A 12,262-nucleotide genomic window follows, 5' to 3' on the forward strand; every position below is an offset into this window, starting at 1 on the left:
AGTTACAAACAACGCAAATAAACGAACAAAAAACACAATCGGTCGGGGGCATGTAAAACTTCTGCATTCTTCTCCTGCGCCATTTTACAGGCAAACCGCAGATTTCACTATTGTTGCTCATGCAAAGTGAGTAAAGTCAATGTTGATCATCAACTTTATCCTTTTCAAATGTCACTGTTACTTGAGGAGCCCAATTGTATACATGTTTCAAACGACTATGTAATGGCAGAGAATAATGCAGCAAATGGTTTAAAAATGATTAAATCTTCAAAATCCAAATTTTAGATTCGATACTGTAATATCAAGTCACGTATTTTATCACATTTTTATTTGTTCCAATAAACACTACATTTAAATATTGTATATTATATTCAAAGACAATGTTACGTGCATGTTGCATTAATMATCTCTGGCTTGACTCTCCCATAAACAGATGTAGTTGTCAATTCATAATGTCAACTGGTTTGTAGCAGTAGGTATAGTCTTGAATGAATGGAATACAACTTTTCTGTTACTTTCTGTTAATAAAATATATGTATATCTATATACACTCAGGACCCTGTCTTTCAAAGATAATTCGTAAAAATCACAATAACTTCACAGATCTTCTTTGTAAAGGGTTTAAACACTGTTTCCCATGCTTGTTCAATGAACCATAAACAATTAATGAACCTGTGGAACGGTCGTTAAGACACTAACAGCTTACAGACGGTAGGCAATTAAGGTCACAGTATGGAAACTTAGGACATAAAGAGCCTCTTACTACATGGACTCCTGAAAAAACACAAAAGAAAAATGCCCAGGGTCCCTGTTCATTTGATGAACGTGCCTTGGGCATGCTGCAAAGAGGCAGATGACGGCAGATGTGGCCAGGGCAATAAATTGCAATGTCCATACTGTGAGACGCCTAAGACAGTGCTACAGGGAGACAGGACGGACAGCTGATCGTCCTCGCAGTGGCAGACATGTGTAACAACACCTGCACAGGATCGGTACATCCGAACATCACACCTGCGGACAGGTACAAGATGGCAACAACAACTTCGCCGAGTTACACCAGGAACACACAATCCCTCCATCCAGTGCTCAGACTGTCCGCAATAGGCTGAGAGAGGCTGGATTGAGGGCTTGTAGGCCTGTTGTAAGGCAGGTCCTCACAGACATCACTGGAACCACGTCGCCACAAACCACCGTCGCTGGACCGACAGGACTGGCAAAGTGCTCTTCACTGACAAAGGTTTTGGTTTCGTGGTTTTGTCTCACAAGGGTGATAGTTGGATTCGCGTTTATCGTCGAAGGAATGAGCATTACACCAAAGCCTGTACTCTGGAGAGGATCATTTGGAGATGGAGTGTCCGTCATGGTCTGGGACGGTGTCTCACAGCATCATCGGACTGAGCATGTTGTCATTGCAGGCAATCCAACACTGTGCGTTACAGGGAAGACAACCTCCTCCTCATGTGGTACTCTCCCTGCAGGTTCATCCTGACATGACCCTCCAGCATGACAATGCCACCAGCCATACTGCTTGTTCGTGTGTTATTTCCTGCAAGACAGGAATGTCAGTGTTCTGCCATGGCCAGCGAGAGCCCAGATCTCAATCCCATTGAGCACATCTGGACCTGTTGGATTGGAGGGTGAGGGCTAGGGCCATTCCCCCAGAAATGTCCGGGAACTTGCAGGTGCCTTGGTGGAACAGTGGGGTACATCTCACAGCAAGATCTGGCAAATCTGGTGCAGTCCATGAGGAGGAGATGCACTGCAGTACTTAATGCAGCTGGTGGCCACACCAGATACTGACTGTTACTTTTGATTTTGACCCCCTTGGTCAGGGACACATTATTCCATTTCTGTTAGTCACATGTCTGTGGAACTTGTTCAGTTTATGTCTCAGTTGTTGATCTTGTTATGTTCATTCAAATATTTACACGTTAAGTTTGCTGAAAATAAACGCAGTTGACAGTGAGAGGATGTTTCTTTTTTGCTGAGTTTAATATACACACATGTATCATAATTGTGTAGACTAGGAATCAACTGAAGTATTTATTTAACTATGTGCTTATCTCTTCACGCTGCTTCATATAGTATATTTGGGGGGGGGGAGACTGAACTGGAAGATTATAATTCCTGGAACATGAAGTGAGATCACTGCCAACCCAAAAAAGTAATTATATTATTCAGTTAAGGACTGAGCAGGTACACCGAAAGAGACACATTTCTCTAGTAGTAATTGATTGATTGGATTTGTATAGTGCTTTACATATTAAAGGGGGGAACTCACCTCTTCCAYCACCAATGTGTAGCACCCAYTTGGGTGATGCACAGCAGCCATTTAGTGCCAGAACACTCACACAGCATMTATCATGGTGGAGAGGTGAGGAGTGATATATGCCAATTGGGAATCAGGGGGATGATTAGGTGGCCATGATTGAATGGGGCCAGGTTGAGAATTTGGCCAAGACACCGGGGTTATYACCCCTATTCTTACRATAAGTGCAATGGMATTTTCTATGACCACAGAGTCAGGACTCCCATTTAACGATTCATTCAAAAGACTAGTCTAGTCATAGTTCTCTAGTAGTCCACACATTTGCTGCATGGTTAGAGTGGGGGGGATACTGCTGCTCAATATGGGTACAKTAAGCACAATGCAAAGCCTCAAACTCACTGCAGTCTGTCCTGAGAAAGGATTAGTCCTGTTATTTGCCTTCTCCTCAGTCTTACAGTCATGACTTTTACCTGTCCATGTCACTGAARATTGTTAGAAACACAGAGCTGAAAAATACATCTCATCACACCATCGTGTGACCTTGAGCTGGCGCCCAAACGACCCCTGGGGAGGTCAGGGGTTAGAGCGGTGATCTGTCTGSGTCCTCTGGGATTGGATTCAGTAAGGGTGGTGGTGAGTTGCTCTCCCGGGGTGGAGACGCTGTGGAGGTTTGAGGTTTGGCTCTGTGTCGCAGCTCAGTGGACAGATTCTCCTTTTCAAGTAGGACGACAACCTTACCCAAAGCCTGCAACATACAGGGCGTGAAACAAAAAGAAAGCAAAGGGTGGATTCATTGACTCTGAAAAATTWGCTTAGAATTTTCTTCATATCATAGGATACAATGACTTTATATACATGGAAATTCATTTTCTGAGGTTAGCCAACAAAATACTCAACCAATGCACTATAATACAACATAATAATGCAGTACAAACATGCAGCGTTTACATGCTAGTCGAACTAGGAAACTCTGAAATCCCGTACTTGCTAACTGGTCGAACATTGCTTGTGTATAACTACAACCAGTTAKCAATTTATACATTTCAGAGTTTCCTAGTTCCGACTAGCACGTGTACGCGGCATATGTATTGTAGCCCACATGTCCTTTGTCACACTGTTCAAGAGCCCAGTCATGGCTCTACCAATAGGGCGTTAGGGGTGGAGCCCCAGTAGATTTAATGTTCCAAAATATACTGTAATCCAGTGGTATTCATACTTTTTCAAAAGGGAGCCAATTTTCTTCTTGTGACTCCACCCCAAATCTAATGACACAACTTTAAAATCAGTAAATTTCAATTTTACATCAACATTCATTTATCAAAATTAAGAGAACTAAATACATTTACTCAATCAAATAAATTGTAAATGATCTTTCTAAAAAAAGTTTATATTGTCCAATACAATAATCTGTACTCTTAAATATATATTTTTTATAAATATGGTGGCCCCACTGCAATTCAAACTTTGAATACCATGCGTAATCAATCGGGCTGTCCTGAGCAGCCTGACTCACTGTGGCAACATTTAKGTTTTTTATAAATAAAAATGTATCTTATCTTTAACTATGAATTGTTGAAAAAGGACTCATAAATAAGTATTTCACTATTAGTCTACACCTGTTGACTAAGAAGCATGTGACAAATTAATTTGAGCGGTCTTCGCTCTGTGCAGTGATGTGGGAAGCATTTTTTATTTTTCTGATGCTTGCGCCATGCAACCTGTCACCTTATTGGTCCACACAACTTCAGTCCCGCCTCTATTGTAATGTCATTGGTTAGGTGTGTCTYATTCTGACCGATCCAGTGTAGAGTCTTGCGCGTCTATACTTTTCTTCTGCAAATGATCGCTCATGGATGGTTATAGATCTTTTTGGGGCTTCTGACCGGGAGTCGGGACGGAAAATTGAGCATGCATCAGTCAATTCATTTTAATGTCATTCTGTTTTAAATCTGGCTCACAGTGCAGCTTAGGTTCTGGGATATTTTGTCGCATCTGACTGTTCCTTCTTAAAATTCCTTTGCATCAGTTTAGAGAGAGTGACAGCTTGGTGAAAAAGTTCTGTCATGGGTGTATCACAAAGCATGAACAAATGAATTAGCCAGCTAAAGTTATTTTGATAAACATTCAGAAATACTTTGGTCAAATTAACTAGTAACCTTTGATAAGGTAGAGTAAGCTAGCTAGAACTAGTAGCATGCCCATTTATATCTGAGCTAATATTTCAGAATATTTAGGAAAGTAAACTGGCGAGCCATCTCATTCTRCTTTGTGATATCCACTAGTTATCCCGAGTAAGATCATTAGTTTTCATTTGTTGAGTCTGTGCTTAATCTGTTTTCCCTTCATCAATCAATCAGTCACCAGCCAATCAGTGACCGCTACTGCAAGGCATGTTTCAACTTTTATGTTGAGAAATTATGTGTATAGTAAAGTTGTTTCGATGATTGATAATGAGGAAGAAAATACACTATCTAATTGGTAGAAGAGTCAGCTGGGGTTATCATTGGTTAAAAAAAGAAGCCAAAATTACCCTGTGAATAATATAGAGATTTGATTGGTTAATCGGTTGGTTGATTGATCGATTGACTGACAGGTATCTAGAAAGAGGTACAGGGGTTCTCACCTCGTTCTCAGCCAGGGCCTCCTTGGCCATGTAGTGCTCCCTCTTAATTTTGATCTCCACATCCTCAGGTATATCAGGGACCATGAAGTCAATCAAACGACCGATGAAGAACACAACATGCTGAGCAAAGAGAAAGGGAAAAAAGAAAGAGAGCGAAGATGGACCAGGAAAGGAGACACATTATAAGCATACAGTGCATTCGGAAAGTATTCAGACCCCTTGACTTTTTCCATATTTTGTTACGTTACAGCCTTATTCTAAAATGGATTAAATTGTTTTTCCCCCCCTCAATATACAGACAATACCCCATAATGACAAAGCAAAAACTGTTTTTTTATGTTTGGAAATTGATTAAAAAAAGAACTGAAAAATCACATTTACTTAAGTATTCAGACCCTTTACTCAGTACTTTGTTGAARCACATTTGGCAGTGATTACAGCCTCGTGTCTTCATGGGTATGACGCTAAAAGCTTGGCACACCTGTATATGGGGTGTGTCTCCCATTATTCTCTGCAGATCTGCTCATCTCTGTCAGGTGGGATGGCTGGGCCACTCAAGGACGTTCAGAGCCTTGTCCCAAAGCCACTCCTGCCTTGTCTTGGCAGTGTGCTTAGAAGGTTGGAAGGTTGATCCTTCGCCCTAGTCTAAGGTTCTGAGCACTGTGGAGCAGGTTATCATCAAGGATCTCTCTGTACTTTGCTCCGTTCATMTTTCCCTCGATCCTGACTAGTCGCCCAGTCCCTGCCACTGAAAAACATCCCCACAGCATGATGCTGCCACCACCATGTTTCACCGTAGGGATGGTGCCAGATTTTCTTCCAGATGTGATGCTTGGCATTCAGGACAAAAAGTTAAATCTTGGTTTCATCAGAGCTGAGATTCTTGTTTTTCATGGTCTGAGAGTTCCTATCTCCACAGAGGAACTCTGTAGCACTGTCAGAGTGACCATCGRGTTCTTGGTCACCTCCCAGACCAAGGCCCTTCTCCCCCGATTCCTCAGTTTGGTCGAGCAGCCAGCTCTAGGAAGAGTGTTATTGGTTCAAAACTTGGAGGCCACTGTGTTCTTAAGGACCTTCAATGCTGAAGAAATGTTTTGGTACCCTTCCCCAGATCTTTGCCTCGACACAATCCTGTCTCGGAGCTCTACGGACAATTCCTTTTGCTCTGACATCTTTTGCTCTGACATGCACTGACTTTATATAGACAGGTGTGTGCCTTTCCAAATCATGTCCAATGAATTGAATTTACCACAGGTGGACTCCAATCAAGTTGTAGAAACATCTTAAGGATGATCAATGGAAACTGTATGCACCTGAACTCAATTTCAAGTCTCATAGCATATGGTATCTGTTTTWAATTTTTTATACATTTGCAAAAATAAAATAAAAAACGGTTTATTCTTTGTCGTATTGGAGTATTGTGTGAAGATTTATCAGGGAAAAATCAATTTAATCAATTTTAGAACAAGGCTGCAACGTAACAAAATGTGGAAAAAGTCAAGGGGTCTGAATACTTTCTGAATGCACTGTATATGAACATTGTAACAAGCCTGTAAGCTTACTCAGATGCAATGTGTTGACTAGCCACAGTATAAAAATGAAACACCCTTCGGTTTTAAACCAATCAGTGGCAGTGCACACATTCTCAGAGCACACGACAAGGCACCTCAATCTCAATTCTCCAACATCCCTCAGCTCCTTAACAAAAATGCATTCACAGATAGACCTATAAACACTGAATTGGTCAATGAATTGCATTGAATCTGTACTGCAGAAGTCGTCCACATAATGACATAGCTCAACTCAACGGAACTTGCCTCAAAAATGATGACAAAGGCCAGCCGGCAAGCCAGAAGGTGGAAGTACTCCGGTCGAAAATGCCCATTTCTGTCCCTGTATCCTCGATATCTAAAAAAAWAACGAACAAAGAAATGCTAGATGACAATGCCAGTTGTAGAGTAATAGGAACAAAAAAAACAACAACATTCACGAAATGCATATATACATTCATGGGTGATTATGAGTGTGTCTCTACCTGCATTGCGTGTTGTTGGCGTTAAAGTTGCTTGGGGAAGTACCCAGGGTGAAGTTAACATAACCCTTAAGGTTTCCATCATTGTTGTAGCGGTAGTAGAGGCGAGGCAGGAAGTCAGAAGTGAAAGCTATCAGGAAGGCCTGGCAGAGAGGCAGGAGTCTTCATTAAACCAAGCCCACTTATAACATCACACAGACTCACACACACACACACACACACACACACACATAGTACACTTACATTACTAATGACAGCAAAGTAGGTGATGACTTGCAGAATGTCCAGCCAGATTCCAATGTCCTGAGCCCTCTCCGCTACGGGACGTCTGTACTGACACACAAACTTCTGCGCGTCCAGACGCACCTCTACCCAGTTATTGATCAGGGCAAACAGCGGGGCAAGTGGACATGCCGCTACAAAGATGGTAATGAAGCCAAACTGCAGTACTGCAAAGAGGGGGGCAGTCAGCAGTCACCTTCTGCTTGTGTTGGGGTATGTAAAATGCATCTGTAATCTAAGCCATGTAGTAATGTACAATTCTGTTAAATTAATTAAATGATGGATAAGCAGAATATAGTGAAAATATTCTGAAATAATTTGTTAATTTGTCTATGTCATGGAAAKAGCACGTGTTCTTATTGTTTTGTACACAGTATTTATACCCCTTTAATTTTTCCCCATTTTGTTGTGTTACAGCCTGAATTTAAAATGGATTAAATAGAGTTTTTTTTGTCACTGGCCTAAACACAATATCCTACAATGTCAAAGTGGAATTATGTTTTTAAAAATGAATAAAAAATAAAAAGCTGAAATTTCTGGAGTCAAAACAGTTGAAGTCAGAAGTTTACATACACCTTAGCCAAATACATTTACACTCAGTTTTTCACAATTCCTGACATTTAATCCAAGTCAAAATTCCYTGTTTTAGGCCAGTTAGGATCACCACTTTATTTTAAGAATGTGAAATGTCAGAATAATAGTAGAGATATTTATTTAATATTTGATTTCTTTCATCACATTCCCAGTGGGTCAGAAGTTAACATACACTCAATTAGTATTTGGTAGCATTGCCTTTAAATTGTTTAACTTGGGTCAAACGTTTCGGGTAGCCTTCCACAAGCTTCCCACAATAATTTGGGTGAATTTTGTCCCATTCCTCCTGAAAGAGCTGGTGGTACTGAGTCAGGTTTGTAGGCCTCCTTGCACGCACACACTTTTTCAGTTCTGCCCACAAATTTTCTACAGGATTGAGGTCAGGGCTTTGTGATGGCCACTCCAATACCTTGCTTTTGTTGTCCTTAAGCCATTTTGCCACAACTTTGGAAGTATGCTTGGGGTCACTGTACATTTGGAAGACCCATTTGCGAACAAGCTTTAACTTCCTGACTAATGTCTTGAGATTTTCCTTCCTCATGAAGCCATCTATTTTGTGAAGTGCACCAGTCCCTCCTGCAGCAAAGCACCCCCACAACATGATGCTGTCCAAAGAAAGGCATTCTGACAGCAGCCAGGTTACAGCGATACGCCTTGTTCCTTGCCAGTCATATGTATGTGTATGATATTGAGTTTAAGCCGTCGTCCCTCCACAGAAATGCAGATGGATTATCCAGACTGCCCTGTACAAAAGAAAGACAAAGGAGTGTGGATGCAGTGGACATTTTCCATACAGCTCAGCTCGAGGCACTACCGGTCACAAGMACAGTTATCAAACAGGAGACAAGGAAAGATGTGACCTTGTCAAAAGTGTACACCTACACCATGTCAGGATGGCCAGCTACTGGCAGAAAGGAGCTGACTCCGTATTTCCAGCGGAGAAACGAAATTACAATGTACCAAGGATGTTTGATGTGGGGAATGAGAGTCATGATACCACAGAAATGCCAACATCAGGTTTTGCAGCAACTACATGAAGGTCATGTTGGAATTGTCAAAATGAAGCTGCTCGCAAGGAGCCACTTCTGGTGGCCAGGTCTGGATCAACAGATAGAAAATATGGCAAAGAACTGTAGCGGATGTTTGGAAACCCTTCACATGCCTGCTCCTGTCCCAGTCCACCCATGGGAATGGCCCACAGAGCCATGGCAGAGAATTCATGTGGACTACGCTGGTCCCTTTGAAAAGCACATGTTTCTGGTTATAGTTGATGCCCATTCCAAATGGACTCCTCCACCTCAGCTCAGACGATAGAGTGTCTCAGAACAACGTTTGCACGCTTCGGATTGCCGCTGCAGCTGGTAAGTGACAACGCGCAAGCTTTTGTATGTGACGAGTTTACAAGATTCATGTCAGTAAATGGAATCAAACACTCAACCTCAGCTCCGTACCACCCTGCCACCAATGGGCTGGCAGAACGCTTTGTGCAAACCCTAAAGCAAGGACTCCGTGCAGCAAAACGAGACAAAGGGACTTTGCAAACAAAACTGGCCAAGTTCCTGGCCTCCTACCGAAACACCCCACATGCCACGACACATGAAAGCCCAGTCGCACTGATGTKCGGGAGGCCTCTCYGCACACAGCTGGACATCATGAAGCCAAACAGGCGTAATGAAGTGCTGAACAAACAATCCAAGATGCTCTCCGGTGGCCGGGAGCTCCATTTCCAAACAGGACAGGAAGTGATGGTGCGAGACTACAGAAGAGGAGGGAAATGGACAAGAGGGACCATACATACACAAACGGGACCCAGAACTTACCAGGTTCAAGTGAGCCCAGACATAATGTGGCGGCGTCACATTAAYCAAATGCATTCCACGGAAAACAGCACAACAATCGAGAGAGAACAGGCACAGAGAGCTCCTGAGAGTGACACACATGGAACTGTAGAGGACGGTGGGGCAGTAAAGAGACCCCAGGCTGAAAGAAGGGAACGTGTTGATGAAGGTGCTGCTATAGCAGAAGCTATAATGGAACAAGCACACACTGAGGATGTTCAGGATGTTCTGTTAATTACTGATGTCCCCTTTAAGAATGGAGCACCCTTGGTCATGCGCAGTGTTGATCTATGTTATTCTGGTACTAACTCGTTTTAGTAAATGTGAAGCTCCAGTTCCATTTCTTGTATTCAGAGTCTTTCTTATTATATAACTAAGTAATAAGAGCTAAGACACTACAGTACCTTTCCTTTTACACACGTCAGTTCCSTTTAAATTCAGTCAATTCATAAAGTAATTTGTTTCTAAAGTCTTAGGATAGCACTCATTACTAGTGTTACATAGATTTCTGAATTGACAGAATTGAAACTCACCCACTGGAGAATTCACAGATGCTCTTTTTGGTCTCTTACAAGACTAAAGGTGAATATATATATATATTTAATTTAAAACCACTTGAAAACCAGGGTGTTGAATCTTTTTGTGAAGTTAAGTTCCATCGACTGGTCCATGACATCCAGGGACAATTTGTTTGTTTAGCTGTGTTATGGCTGTCACATATAACTTTTTTTCAGAGACACACACCACACACACACACACACACACACACACACATCACACACACAACACCACCACACCACACACACACACACACTAACACACAACACAACACACACACACACACACACACACACCTCTCCTCCACTCCTCTCTGTGCCTCAGATCTCCAGTGCCCTGCCCTCTCTCTCTTTATGGCCATGTCTGAAGTTCCCCTACTACGTCTAGGCTTTATGAGAAGTGCCTGTATCTGTCTGCAGTTGTGCCAAAAATACATGCTCTTGTTGTTCTCTTACAGATTACAGGCTACACATACATGTTTGTATTTTTACACGCACATACATACATTTTTTTTCTACCTGCATTTTGTCAGACCAGTGAAGATGGTGATAAACTGTACTATTTGAATAGACCCTAGGTTACCCTTTCCCTTTGTTATCATACTAAGTATATGTCGTATAACCTTAATTAGTGCTCCTGCTCACCTGATGTACCATTCCAGGTGTGTATAATACTGACGTTAATGGGAGAGGGAAGGTGTTAAATTTCATATAACTTCCAAATGAAGAGAGACAATGAGACATAAAATAATCTGGGGAAAAATGCTATTTTATGAACAACGGTGGATGGCTCTTAAAATAACCTTCGTGTTAGGGTGCTCTTAAAAAAGCAGTTTCACTCCGGAGCATACTGCCATAGGACTTCACCTGCTGGCGATGAGAAGTAGGTGKTCAGCTTCTCCCTCACCTGGAGTGCCTGTCTGGGGGCATTGTTGGCACCTGCCCAGGTGACATCAGGTAGGTGACCAGGTCACTGATAAATCTGCGATAATGGACAATTTCAAAAAGCATGAGAGGCAGCCCCAAAAATGTCTTGGGGGGGGGGGAACACGGGGAGTGTGGCGAGTTCAGGTAGGAGACCTGCGCCAACTCCCCGTGCTTACCGTGAGGAGCCGAAGATGGAACCAGAGCCAGTCGGGGTGAAATTGGAGGTGAGCAAGGGGAGTGAAACAGAGACTGCGAAGAAATTAATGGGGAAATTGGAGGAGAGTGAAATGAGGGAGTTGCTGTGTTGGTGCATGAGACACGACATCCGCCCGACGGAGCGTGTCCGGGATTTGATGTTACCTGAGTCAGCTCTCCATACTCGTCCTGAGGTGCGTGCTAACCGTCTGGTAATGACAGTGCCAGCCCCACGCACCAGCTCTCCTGTGGCAGCCCCTCGCACCAGTCCTCCGGTGCTGGCGCCACGAACCAGGCCTCCAGTTCCAGCACCCCGCACTCGCCTTGAGGTACGTGTCCCCAGCCCAGTACCACCAGTGCCAACACCACGCAACAGGCTTCCTGTGCGTCTCCAGAGCCCTGTACGCCCTGTTCTYCCCCCCCGCACTAGCCCTGAGGTGCGTGTTCCCAGCCCGGTACCACCAGTTCCGGCACCAGGCTTCCTGTGCGCCTCCAGGGTCCAGTATGCCCTGTTCCTGCTCCCCGCACTAGCCTTGAGGTGCGTGTCCCCAGCCCGGTACCGCCAGTTCCGGCACCACGCACCAGGCTTATAGTGCACCTCGGCAGTCCAGTATGCCCTGTTCCTTCTCCCCGAACTCGCCTTGAGGTGCGTGTCTCCAGCCCGGTACCACCAGTTCCGGCACCACGCACCAGACCTACAGTGCGCCTCGGCAAGCCTGAGCTGCCTGTCTGTCCAGCGCCGCCTGAGCTGCCCGTCTGTCCAGCGCCGCCTGAGCTGCCCGTCTGTCCAGCGCCGCCTGAGCCGCCCGTCTGTCCTGAGCCGTCAGAGCCGCCCGTCAGTCAGGAGCCGCCAGAGCCGTCCGCCAGTCAGGAGCCGCCTGCCAGTCAGGAGCCGCCAGAGCCGCCCGTCAGTCCGGAGTTGCCCCTCAGTCCGGAGCTGCCCGT

The 12,262-nt window shown here is 44.0% G+C and overlaps 1 protein-coding gene across 1 annotated transcript in view; it reads right to left on the bottom strand.

Annotated features, from left to right (window-relative positions):
• Positions 1 to 1,052: 1,052 nt before the first annotated feature.
• Positions 1,053 to 12,262, bottom strand: part of ano7 (anoctamin 7) — a 47,412-nt gene continuing 36,202 nt past the window's right edge. The window contains exons 17-21 of the mRNA XM_023967035.2: positions 7,168 to 7,373; positions 6,928 to 7,067; positions 6,710 to 6,800; positions 4,893 to 5,012; positions 1,053 to 3,014 (exon numbers count right to left, since the gene is read on the bottom strand). Of these exons, the coding sequence (XP_023822803.2) occupies positions 2,850 to 3,014; positions 4,893 to 5,012; positions 6,710 to 6,800; positions 6,928 to 7,067; positions 7,168 to 7,373 (722 nt within the window). The 3' untranslated portion in view covers positions 1,053 to 2,849. The remainder of the gene's footprint in view (positions 3,015 to 4,892; positions 5,013 to 6,709; positions 6,801 to 6,927; positions 7,068 to 7,167; positions 7,374 to 12,262) is intronic.

This window comes from Salvelinus sp. IW2-2015, linkage group LG22, assembly GCF_002910315.2.
Source record: "Salvelinus sp. IW2-2015 linkage group LG22, ASM291031v2, whole genome shotgun sequence".
Classification (NCBI taxonomy): Eukaryota; Metazoa; Chordata; class Actinopteri; order Salmoniformes; family Salmonidae; genus Salvelinus; species Salvelinus sp. IW2-2015.